At 45.6% G+C, this 12,763-nt stretch overlaps 1 protein-coding gene across 2 annotated transcripts in view; it reads right to left on the bottom strand.

Annotated features, from left to right (window-relative positions):
* Positions 1 to 12,763, bottom strand: part of NOTCH2 (notch 2) — a 79,027-nt gene that overhangs the window by 47,659 nt on the left and 18,605 nt on the right. For both annotated transcript variants that reach the window (XM_040704449.2, NM_001252033.2), the window contains exons 4-5: positions 12,299 to 12,634; positions 7,210 to 7,332 (exon numbers count right to left, since the gene is read on the bottom strand). In XM_040704449.2, coding sequence (XP_040560383.1) covers positions 7,210 to 7,332; positions 12,299 to 12,634 — 459 coding nt within the window. The remainder of the gene's footprint in view (positions 1 to 7,209; positions 7,333 to 12,298; positions 12,635 to 12,763) is intronic.

Here is a 12,763-nt window from a genome sequence, read left to right as displayed (position 1 = left end):
CCTGATCACATCCAAATTCCAGACCCTCTGGTGAGACCTTCTCAGCAATTCCCTGTGGAGGATCCAATGAATACAACTGCTACTCAGCTGCAAGGATGCCTGACACGCAGGAGTTCAATGGACTGCGTCTTTCCACCTGCAAAAAGTCATCTCCTCACTTGCACGTGTCTAGTAAAGGTCTGCACTGCTTGAGTGCTGAGATAGTTCTCCCTGGATAAAGAGCTGGAGCCAAACACTTTTTCCCTTTTAGAAGACTTCAGAATTGAGAGGCATCACAGACACGAAAAAGCACTCCACGCTGAGCATATTACAGCACCTTAATTCCCTTTGGAACACACAACTACAGAGCAGCAAAGCAACAACAACCATTCCCAAACTTCAGATGATGTTTTCTTGTTGTGTTTGTTTTTTTAATTTGTTTGTTCCATTTGTGGGTTTTGGTTTGTTTGTTTGTTTTTAATAGATCTATTTCACCTTGAGCAAAGTCAAATGCTGTCCAGGATACCAAATACTTTAAGCAGTTAATAATTTGAACAAGTGAAAATGAATCTCTGCAACTGCAGTGAGCAAAAATCTGTGTTTATTTTAGGCTAATACAATGGGAACAACAGTTTAATTTCATAACTGCACTCAGAGGCATGCAGCAGAACTAATAGGCTTTTATGAGGGATTTTACAGCCTCCACATACAAAACTCCGGGCTTTAAGAGACATACACACACCCTGATCCACCAAGCACTGCCCTAAATTGCTCCACAGACTACTGGGTGGGGAAGTCCTTTCTGACAGCGCTATTCAGAGCCAGCATTACAAATGAATAGAACAATAGCCAAGAAAAAAAAAATCACTAGTGCACTGATGATGGATTGGTTTAATATGGCAGTGACTGGCGAAATGATTGGGCAGAGCAGTAGGATGAAAAAAAATCCAAATGCAATAGATATCACCATGCTGCTTTCCATTCTGCTCTTCTCTTAAGCTCCTCTGGAAAAGCCAGTAAGCCAGGGAAATCCCTACCACAGAGAAATTTCTGCAAGGCAAAATGTAACAGCTGGAGCTACACTGACAATAAAAGCTTCCTATTCTTAAGCTATCTCAGCAACACATCTCTATTAATTAGCCAAAGATAAATCACCTCTTCCAAGTATGATGGAAAGGGCAGAAACTGCCAGGAACAAGGCAGCTGCGAGCAGCACAAGTGTGAGCTATCAGCCTGCCTATCTCAGGCACACATCCACCCACTGGACTCACGGTGGTCTATTTGTCTCAGAGCCAAACACATACAAGATGGACTGAAAGCTCAGTACAACTCCACGAGAGACTATTTGGCACGTATGACTGCAAAGAGCATTTCCCAGCCTGGAAAGGCACCAAAGGCACAATGGAAGAGGCAGTAGCATGGTTTAAATTGGACGCTGTCATTCTGTCATTGGATCAGCTGTTAACACCTGAAGTCTTTTATTGCTGCTACCTCCCCATCGAGGCCTGCTGTGGAGAAACAGAAAACAACAGGCAGCAAACTGGAGGTTGTGTAGGTGTTCCAGAGCTCATACCGAGCAGAGTACTAGCGCTGTAATTTGTAAGCCCTGCAACATCAATCTGCTGCACACAGCGCTGGAATAAGGCACCACAAGAACAATGACCAGCATCCTATCTGATGCTTCCAATCATTTGAGCTCCCAAACTTGGAGCTGCCAGCTCTGGAGCCGGCCACAGGCTCCCTTCTCCCTTTGTATTTGCCAATTCAAACATGAAGGGAAGAAAAAGAATCATAATCCCTCTTGGCCCCTCTCAGAGAGCTGCCTCTTGGAGATCCTACTACAGTGACAGCAAATCAGCGGCCAACTCGCCAACTTTGGCATAGACAGCTCTCAGTGAGTACCCAAAGAGCCGCAGTGCTTTTTAACACAGGTTTGGAGAGGCACCACAAAGTCTGCCATCGCTGCACAAAGGGACAGTGATGTGCACACTGCACGTCTGCCCATCAGCCACAACCAGAGCAGGGAACGACCCTGGGAGCGCTCGCCAGCAGGTAAGAATCAATCAGTGCTCTCCAGAAGGCAGCATTGTAAATTCTATCATTTAGGAGGCTGCTGCATTCAAGATTTATGATCCCCATAATAGAGTATCAGGGTTGGGTCCGCATGTTTTCAAGGCTCTACATACCCTAGCAAGGCAGTATTGCTGTTTTATTTTTCTCCACGCTAAGCACGGCCTGTCACCATGCGTATCCTAATACAGAAGCTGGGGAAAGTGGTGCTCAGCAAAGTCTTAAAAAGAAAACCCCAGAGCATACAATCTTACCTAAAAATGTTAAACATTAGCTTTCGGATGTTTATCCTCCTTTCTTAGCAAAGAAAAGTCACGCCTACCCCGAATTTAAGGCTGGCATTTTCAAAGAAAACCAAGGTAGAGAGCAAATATTACTCTAATTAAACGGGACCCGAATCCTTAATTCCTCCCCTTTGAAAATTCCTGCCTAAAGCCTTGCAGGAAAAGTAACCCTTGTGCTAACGTTTAAGAGCATATGACCAAGCTAACAGCTATTTTAATTAAAAAGCACTGCTCTGCTGCCTGAAGAGCTTTTTTGCTCAAGACAAACATTTGCTTCTTAAGGCAGCTTCCAAAGCGGGTGTTATTTGGTGGAGTCAGCTGTTAGCACGCTGTGCTTTCCTTGAGACAAAGGTCTCCTAGATTTTAGAATACACAGTTTGCCGGAGCCCCTTTTCGGGCAAAGCCTAAGCCTAAACAAACACAACTGCCATGGGAGCCTCACTCTCTCCCAGCCAGCGGGAGGGAAATGAAAGGGGGAGGACAGGCCAAGCGCACAGCAGCAGGGCAGTGCAGGTCTTCCCAAAGTGCCCGAGTGTGGGCACGGCACGTCCCCAGCCCCACAGCTCATCCCACAGCTCCCAGCGTGGCACTGCAGGGGGAAACAGAGCCGAGGCCTTCACTCGACAGAGGATGCAAACCAACCTCTGTTGTACTCCGCTCCCGAAAGGTGAGCCAGGCCTAACACGGGTTCACGCTGATCCTCCAGAGCGCTGCACACTGAGCAGGAGACCTCCTCAGCCAAGACAAACAACAGCAAGTGTTACTTCAGTACCCAAAGCCTTCTTGACACAGAGCTCCGCAGGTTAGATCAAACAGGTGCATTTTAAAGACAGCCTTGTTTCTTTATCTGAGCTGTGGTCTGGGATAACTGAGCAGCCCTTATAACCCTGGTCTCGCTGCCTCCTTGGAAGGGCACCCTCACCTTCACACGGTTTTACAGTGTGACTTACCACCACTTTGTCTGTATCAGCTCACTCACGAGACCTCTGTGGATTTTAATTCCTGATCCCAAACAAGCAGTCATGAGCTGGCTGGGATTTTTTCCTAGATTAGTGAGTCAAAGGGACTCACAGCAACAAATACCAGAGCTGGTTCAGAGCAATAGTGGCTCAGAGCGGGGAGAGAGACATTCCTCCTTGGGCAGCAGGGAGCCCCCTGCATGGTTTAACTGCTGCAGAACAGCAGCATCAAGCACAGTCTTTACATGCCAAAGACATTATCCAGGATTTGGGGCTCATTTTGAATCAAAAAACACTCAGAGCATACCCAGCTCTCTGGCCTGCCAGGCAGAGAAGAATACAGACTTTATCTTTTACAAAAGTATCTTTATCTATTTCCAAGAACTCTGTGACAGTGACACAATTTTTTGTCAGGACCAACGTTTAAGACTGGGACAAGATAAAGTCATACTTAAAAAAAAAACACCAAAAAAAACCCCATATTTAACATTCCACAACAGAAAAGATCTGGGGCAGCTACACAAAAGCAAGTCCAGGACTGCCCTGCCAATTACATACAGATTTAGGAGGTTGACAGTCATTGCAGCCCTATGAAATATGAGAACTTTGCAGGTGACAAAACATCAGTGACAGCAGGAATTCCTCGTCGGTATTGAAAGGCAAGATTTTATCTTTCCGGAAAAAGCAGCAAACGAGAAGGAGAAGGCACACAGTGCAACAAAGGAGGAGCAGAGGGCTCTGTGAGAGGCGTAGGAAATCAGACGAAAAGCAAACAGCCTCTCAAAAGCTGGATTCCAGCACCGAACAGAGGAAACATTCAAAAAATGCATGCTTATGTAGTGCAGCCTACCACCTGTCAGAGAGCCACGAGAGGCAGATGGTTACCAAAAGGAACTGTAACAGATTCTGTTTCAACGAAGGATGCTTCGGTACTCTGCTTTACACAGAACTGTTCTTCACTGGATGGAATGGAGGCTTTTGATTCCCGCTGCTGCACTGTAAGCACTCATTAAGACAGACACCTTAAGAGTTGTTTGTTCAGTTCTCCCCTCTTCACTAGCCTTAAAGATGATTTACAATGTTATAAACCATGTTTGTGCAAAAGATGGACCAGCACTTCTACTACATTTCCTTATTGCTGAGTAACTCGTTTTTATTGTAGCTTACTGCTATCAGAACCAGCTGCAATTTAACCTTGGGAAGGTCACCTCTCTCCAAATCTACTCCAGTAGTCTTCTATCTACATTCCTCATCTCCAATCTGGATGCATACAGCTATCCTGCACCGTTCCGCTCAGTCATGAAGAAAGAGACTGAATTCAATTCACAGAAAACCTTCAAGGCTTACGCCTCTGAGGTGTCATGAGACATCATCACTTGCCCACACATTTACTGGGCAAAAGAAAAATAATGAATGTCATAAACGAATCCTTAAAAGCCAGCGGGCCAAGAGCTTTTCAATGCACAGGCTTTTACGGGAAGCAACATACAGAAAACCCCGAAAACAGGTCCCCATAAACACTCAGACTAGCAGTAACACTGCAGAGGAATGGCTATTGCTAAGGCATCCTGCAGACAAGGGCACAGTGCTACTGCCCTACATATTTCAGGCATGACGACGTGAACATGCATAGCTGCTTCTGAAGATCCTCATGTTTTAGTTCAAACACCAAAACTGGCGCCGTTCATTTTGGACAAGATAACTCAACTCCCAGGAGACCCTAACGTTCATAGTTCAAGCAGCTAAACCACTGTTTCCTCAACTGTGAGACCAGTTTTAGTTCTCAACTGACCTGATTCTTGAAGTCTACAGAGTCAATGGCCTTGAGAAGCCATTATCTAAAAGCTCTGCTGCGTTGATAACCTTAACTTCACCATAAACAAAGGAAATTCTCAGAAAAAAAAGGATTCAATTAAATTGTTTTAGAAAGCCATGGGAATATAAAGCTTGGTGAGTTCCTCCTTTCAGGGTTTCTCAGAAGAGAAGCATCGTTTATGCACGTACAATTCTCTGGATAGACTGCACAGACAGAAGTAAGATGGCCTAAGGCTTGGCCACAACACTGACAATTTGTCTTAGTGTTAGTCATGAGGCCAGAAACGGCTCAGAGGGAGAACCATCAGTGGCAATGCAAAGTGCTTCAGTGCTTAATCAGAGAGAGAATCTACCACAAAACCAAACAATCACAGCCCTTTACCACCATGGCCTCTTCCAGGTGCATCCCTGGTTGACAGCAGCCACCCACCCAAACCCTGTAAGCCAAGCTAAGTTTGTGGCACTTTTACAAATCAAAGGAACCCCTGGCAGGTTTTAAACTCACACTGTATGCATTCATAACCCGTTATCTCCCTCCATCATGCTTCAGGGTGAGTCTCAAGATTGGTCTCCTACTGACACGTTGGAAGCTACATCAAGGTTTATAATTTCTGTGGCACAGAGCAAGACGTTAGGAGTCACTGAATGGTTTTTGGCTCTGCACCCAAACTCTTCATGCTTCCACCTGCAGGAAAGCCTTACCAACATTCACATAGAGAAGCAGTATACAAGGATGGTACTTGTTCATTAAGAGGAGGACTCACTTTCTCCTGTTTACACCAAGTTTCAAAGAGCTGTGCAAGCAGAGCTGCATTTCTCTCCCTTATGTGGTTTTAACTTCACTTACCAACACCTCATTGTAAAGTTAATGAGGGTTCTTAACTACCAGGCCTCCTTGGCAGTCAACGACAAACAGTTTTTAATGAGAACGATGCTTTCCGAGGAAAAACAAACTAAAAACGAAACCCTTTGGTCTCCAGTAGTCAAAACTCCTCACACTACGTTTGTCTGAGCTACCAATCGCTACAGATGTTCTGATATCAAACATACTATTTTCTAGATAGATAGAAGAATGTGCTCAAAGTTATCCAGAACTGGAGGAGCTCATTCAGGTTTAGCTCCAAAACAAATATCCCCATTTACTGAATGAAAGAAAAAAAAATGCACATTGTGATATGGACTCCATGTGCCAGTTCTAAGGTTGTTCCATTTCCTATGATTGTGAAAGATGCAAGGAGCTCTACCCAAGTGAAAGTGTGCCAGCTAAGAATGACTCGCATGATTTAGAAGAAAGAAAAAAGGAAAAACCCACAAAACCGGAGGTATTTGTTTATTTTTGAGGTATGGGGACATTTTGTGACTAAAGATGACACTGAATTTCCTGTAAGCTACTTCCTTACGTCACGCATAATGGTTTCTTGAAATACATATTTTCCCCCCGCTACAGACATACTCAGGGTAAAGCAGACTCACTTAGGAAGCAAAAGCAGCTTTGCTTCTGAAAGACTTCCAGATAAAAATTAGCCAGAGCAGACAAACAGCAGTAGCAAAAGCATAAGCTTCCCATGCATCAGATTCTTTTCCCTCCCTTTTCCCACCCGTGTTTTCTTGCAGACTGCTTCAGCTCTTTAGCAGTGCTATTATCTACATCAGGATCGTTATCTCACATTAAAAACACCTCGAAATGTATCAGGAAATCACTAATGAACGGACTTGAAACAGCAAAGCCATGGTTTGTGCTTTTGTAAAATACACACCCTCTTACAAACTGATCCATACAAGCAGGAGCACAACTGAGATTCGCGCTGCATGGTGCCTGAAGCATCGCACCACTTCTCTGTCAAAATCATGTGCACATAAGCCTGTAATGCTGAATAGTGCAGTGGGAAATGTCTTGTAATGTGGTAGCTTTGATGCAAACAATCTTGCTCTTAAAGCTTCACTGACATCTGTGCCTCAGACTGCAGAACAAGTACAGCTGTGAGCTACACTCAAGCCTTTTGCAACTTGCATTGCACGCCGTGAGGAGGCCAGAGGTCCCACATATTTCATTCCTGTGAAGTGTGCCCCGACCACACAGGAACGATTCCTACTGTACATACCTGTCCACTGCGGCGGGCAGCGGCAATTGTAGGTGTTCACCCCGTCCACACATATACCCCCATTTTGGCAGTTGTGATTTGGGCAGTCATCAACGTTCTTCTCACAGATGCTCCCCTTGAAACCTGTTCAAAGCAGAAACAAAGCAGGCTGAAGCGGGCTTTCCAGTCTCTTTTGAAAGAGAGTGCATTCTTTATGCAGCTTCTTCCACCACCCCTTTTGCCCCCCCTCCCTTAAAGACTCGTCCTGTTAACCTAATCCCAATGAACCAGGACATAGCAAGCTGACCAGAGACTCTGCTGAATGCTTCTGCTGATAGCATGTAGGTCAGATTACACAGAACACCATTCCAGACAAGTTCTTCCTATAGTGAAAAGGTATTTAGCGTTCGCTTTGTGAACACCCCAGGATTGTTTACATGCCATGGCTCCGCCAAGGTAGATCACACGTGCTTTGAAAATGAGCTTCCAAATTCCCTGATTCGGCCCTGTTCAGCATCAGGAAAAATCAGTCCATCAACAGATCAGCCACTTCACAATCAATGCTGGTAAATTAAGCCCTGACCGAAAAGCAGAAGAAACCAGATGCTGGAAATCAAAGCTCCTCATGAACACAGTCACACTCTACCATGCTAGATTTTCTTTTCCCTTTCAGTAAGGCAGCTGTCAGTAATTCATCTTCCCCTCAATTTCACATGCTGCTTTACCTCACGCTTCATTAAACAAACCTGCCACTTCTGCTGGTGAGATAGCTATTTATCAAAGCACAAGTGGATGCATGCAAGTGTGGATGAAGTAAGTGGTTCCAGAACACATGCATTAATTTAAAACATCAGCTTCGCCTCTTCACTACTTTGGAATGTAGTATTAACTTGACACAGCCCTCTCATCCAAAACTACACTTTAACCCCCCTCTACTTTTCATGCCCCGTTCCAGAAAGTTCCTTAACATCTGCATCAAGTTACACAAGCCCTCTAAGCAACATCTGATCCTCCAAAGAGCCTGCTATGTGGCAGATGAGCCCGAGACTGTAAAGCTCTGAAGCAACTTCTCCAGACGATGGCTGCTCCCAAGTGACCTGAGACAATTCATGCCCCACTCCCACCTCCTGGGCTTCTCCAGTAACACAGGAAGGTGCTGGAAGCAAAGAGGAGCACTGTTGCTAAACCATCTCACATGGACTGTCACCCAGCAGCAAGGACGAACAGACTCAACATAAAGGTACGTGCAGCATTACCCTCTCTCAAATACCTTCTCACCTTCAGCCAAAGATCCTGCCAATTTCATTACAGTAGGGCAAGTTAAACTGAAGATGAAAAAAAAAACCCACACTTGTTTAGTCCGAATCTGTATCCTCACAGCAGTGCCTTCCTGGCAAAAGCTGTTAAGGAAGGATTACCAAGGAACACAGCTAATGACAAATCACTCTATTTAAAACTACATAAAGCTACGGTAAGTGACAAAGGCTCAGCCTTAAAACAGGGCTGTCCTGAGAGAGACAGGAGAATTATCCCACTGACCGCAGATGGCACTCATGCCAACAGCGTGATTAGTACAGATAGACACCCTCAACCACAAGCCAGAAAGGCTTAAGCTCCTACTGCCTCAGCTTGGAGGATGTGAAGACCAGTCCTGCTTCCTAGTGTGTAGTAAACAAGCTCCTGACATCAGACATTTATTGAGAACTATCTATTTAAAACACTGCAATACTGCGATCCGTCTCATTTGTGAATAAAGCTGCCCTGGGGAAATTCAGCCTTCATTCTTAAAAATCAGCCCCTTAGGGTCACAGTTGTTTGGGCCAAAGCACCTACATTGAAGCACGACGTGCACAAAGATGCTGAGACACAAACTTTTCCCAAGCTGGGTCCCAGGACCTGATTTTACAGTTACATCACCTGAGTTTTTTCCAGAAAGCCAAAGAGCTTTGATGTATTTGGACACCTGACGCTGCTTCCTGCTTCTCCCTGTGCTGGGATTAACACGCTGCCCTTTGCTTTCTGCCTGCACAAGAGCAGCCTGCAACCCATAACCTGACTTTTGCTCCACATCTCCAAGCACAGCCAACCACAGAATGAGAACCTCCAGGGGAAAAGCGTTCCCACTGTTAACAGCGTGTTTTTCCTCCTCTGGTACACACAGGGATACAAGTAGATAAGTTTATGCCACCAGCAACCTCCAGCCCATCCCACAGCACCATACGTCCAGCTCCCTCTCAATACTTAAAGCAGATATTAACTTCAAGCTGGAAGCTGGATTTCCTGCTGCTCCACTGAGCCATGGGTGCCGGACACCTCCCTCACTGCACGGGGCACTTTGATGCTGCACCGTGGCACGGCGTGAGGTTACTTCCTCTTCCCAGGAAGTGTTCCAGCTCTCGTAAACAGCCTGTTCTGGCCTGACAGATAGCTTCCTGAACAAGCCCTTGGAATTCCCGAGGGTCCTTATCTTAGTTAATGGCTAATTATTTTGATGGATAACAATGAATAATCACTTTCCCAGCTAAGAACTTCCTCTATTGGCTTGTTTAACATTCCGCTGAAGGTTAGTTGCCAAACGAACTCCTTTTTTGTCCAATATTTATAACTACGAGCTCATTCTTATATTGAAAGGACTTGCAAGAGCTTCAGGTTAAGTCCCTTTCACAGGAGTACTTTTTCCTATGACTGCTATGACTGACCTAGGAGTGTAGACAAGTAGGCAGGCTGTCTTATCTAAAGATCAGCAAAGCCCAGAGGAAAGGCAATTACACTACACAGACAGAAATTAAGCAGTTGCCTTTCATACAGACATAACACTGACAGCATCTCCTCCCTCACACTTGCCACGAATGCTGACTTTTTCTTGTACACGTGACTTCATGAATTGCCTCATGGAAGACTTGTGTATACCCACAACTCAAATGGGTACCCGGGAATTGAAAAGCAGCAGCTTGGCTACACTGTGCGTACACAGCACTTGCAACACTGTAAGAAAAAGAAAGGTGCTGAGACAGTGTGACTCCAGGTTGTAGCTTTTCTCCCTACTCCCAACCTCTTATCTTCAAATACCCGTACTGACATAAAATGGAATTCATCCAGAAGCAGAGAAGAAAACTTCCAGGGGAAACAGAAGTTGATTTCAGTGCCAGCCCAGGAGTAATTTCATTATGCCTAAGGTGCGATTCAGGCACAATCAGTTCCTTCAAAACAGTTTCAGAGATTAGAAGACACAAAAATCACTTCGAAGACCACTCCAGCAGCTCCAGATGTAACTGCTTCCTGCCCTGCACCCCTATGGCTGAGCTCCTGTAACAGCTCCAGGCAGCCCAGAAAGAAGGGCTAGAGCAATTCCTTTTATAGTCACATTATTACGGGCGCTGCTCCAATTCAGACAGGGAGTCTAAAGAGGAATTCCTAGCCCACAATCTTGGCACTGTCTTCCAGACGAGCAGGGCTCGTTTGCTTCTTCCCTGGGTGCGACAGGTCACTGCTTCCAGCACTCCAGAGGTGTCACAGTGGATGGGGCACTGTAAGGGAAGGAAGTGGCTCGGAGCCTTGCTTTTATCTTACAGTTTAACATCAGCAGCATGGCCCCTTCAGCCCCTCTCTCTCTCTCTCTCTCCTTCCCCCCCTCTAGTTTTTCAAATGATTTGTTTTAAAAATGAAATCAGCAAAACAACACAGCCAACTTAAACAAATACAGGAAACACAGAAGTGAAGGCACTCAAAGCAGCACCAGCTCCCCCCCCCCCCCCCCCCCCCCCCTCCCCCTGCTCTACAAGTTGTGTTACAAGTCCAAAAAGGCAAATTCCAACCCAAAACCTCTGTGGGCAGTGTGGGTGCGTAACTGTTACTATAGCAATCTCATTTGTCTTTTCTGAGCATCCTTGAAACAGCCCACACACTCTTCTGGGGTGCATCTCTGTAACAGGGTGACAAAAGCAGCCTGCCTTATCAGCATGACAGCATCAAGCCCTGCAGACTTCACCTTCCTCTCCTCTTCCCCCCACTGTGATGTTTCTGCATCAGATCTTACATTTCTCACACAGGCTAAGCACATCTAAGAAAATTCTCAACATTTCAAGGAAAAGGTCCCCAAAAAGTGCTCTTCACAACTTAAGTTCTAAATGCCTCAACGCAACCTCAGGACTCCAGCTAATCCTCATGAGAACGCAGTGAATTCAGCATCCATGGCAGCTGCATCTTCCACATAAATAACAAAAACAAAAAATGCTGAAGGGAGGAGGGTTTAGCTCCCTACATTACCACACACTAACTGTTCATGGGCCAGACTGCAATACACTTAAGTGGAAGTCTAGTCAAAGGCATTTCCAAACAATCAGTTTCCCAGGGACTGAATTACGCAGTAAAAAATACTGACCTAAAAAAAAAAACCAAACCCCAAAGAATGATATGCAAGAGCTGTATGGGAAGTAGGAGGGGATGAGACTGCCAGGGTGCTAAGCAGGTGTTCCCAGAGCCCACTCAGCTGGATGCGCTATCCCTGCTGTGGATGAACTCAGAGCAGATAACAGCATCAGAAAACGTGTAAGAAATGATTTACCAGAAAGTGTTACAGGACAAAGAGGTTGTAGTAAAGAGTTGGAAGTAATACCCTGTCAGATTTGGAAGTAGTAGAGGAGGAAAGGAAAGAAAAGCAAACTAACATGCTTTAGGGACAGGGACCGAGAAGGAAAGAGACAAATATTCACCTTCGTTCAAGCACTGAAGTTAACCCTCTGACATAAACCATGTCTCTATGGGGGCTACGTTACCAGAGCCTGCTTCAGGACATACTCCAACCTTGAATATATGTCAGTTTTTACTTACTTCTCTCCCTCCATTTGGGTTCCAAAGAAATCTGCTGTTTTCTGGCTGCGATCCAACCAGTCCCATCACTCACCCACCCATTATACCTCTTCCTTTCGCACCATGAGGTACTGACACCCAGAAAGTTAAGCTCCTAACCGAGCTTCCCACCTGCCATCTTACCCCTCAGCCTTACATTACGGAGTCACACACGCTCCCAGGGAGAAGTTTTCAGAAGGACACAGAGAGGAACACAGTGACAAGGCTACAAACGCCAGCGCTTTGAGTAAGCAGCGCTCACCTGGCAGACAGTTGCACTCAAAGGTGAAGTCACTTGTTTGATGACAAGTTCCTCCATTCATGCAAGGTGATGGAGAACACGGCACATAATTGCTCTCGCAGCGATGCCCTGTATAGCCTGGCTTGCACTGGCATCGGAACGAACCAGGCAAATTGATGCAGGTCCCACCATGGTGACAGAGGCCTGACGTGGCACATTCGTTCACATCTATCTCACACTTCTGGCCAGTGTAGCCAGACTGACAGATGCAGGAGAACTTATGTCCAGACACGGTACATGTACTTCCATTGGCACAAGGTTGAGAGGTACAGGCATCAATCCACTGGCAGTCCTTTCCTGTAGGATGAAGACGTAAGAAATGAATATGGAAAACAGCTCCACACGTCACGCTTCAGGCTACCCCAAAATGGCTGCTGTACTACATCTTAACCTAAAGCACGTGTGCAAAATGATTATAGGAATTAG

This window comes from Gallus gallus, chromosome 8, assembly GCF_016699485.2.
Source record: "Gallus gallus isolate bGalGal1 chromosome 8, bGalGal1.mat.broiler.GRCg7b, whole genome shotgun sequence".
In the NCBI taxonomy this organism is placed as follows: domain Eukaryota; kingdom Metazoa; phylum Chordata; class Aves; order Galliformes; family Phasianidae; genus Gallus; species Gallus gallus.
Note: the sequence above shows the minus strand (reverse complement) of the source record. Positions and strands in the feature narration are given on the sequence as shown.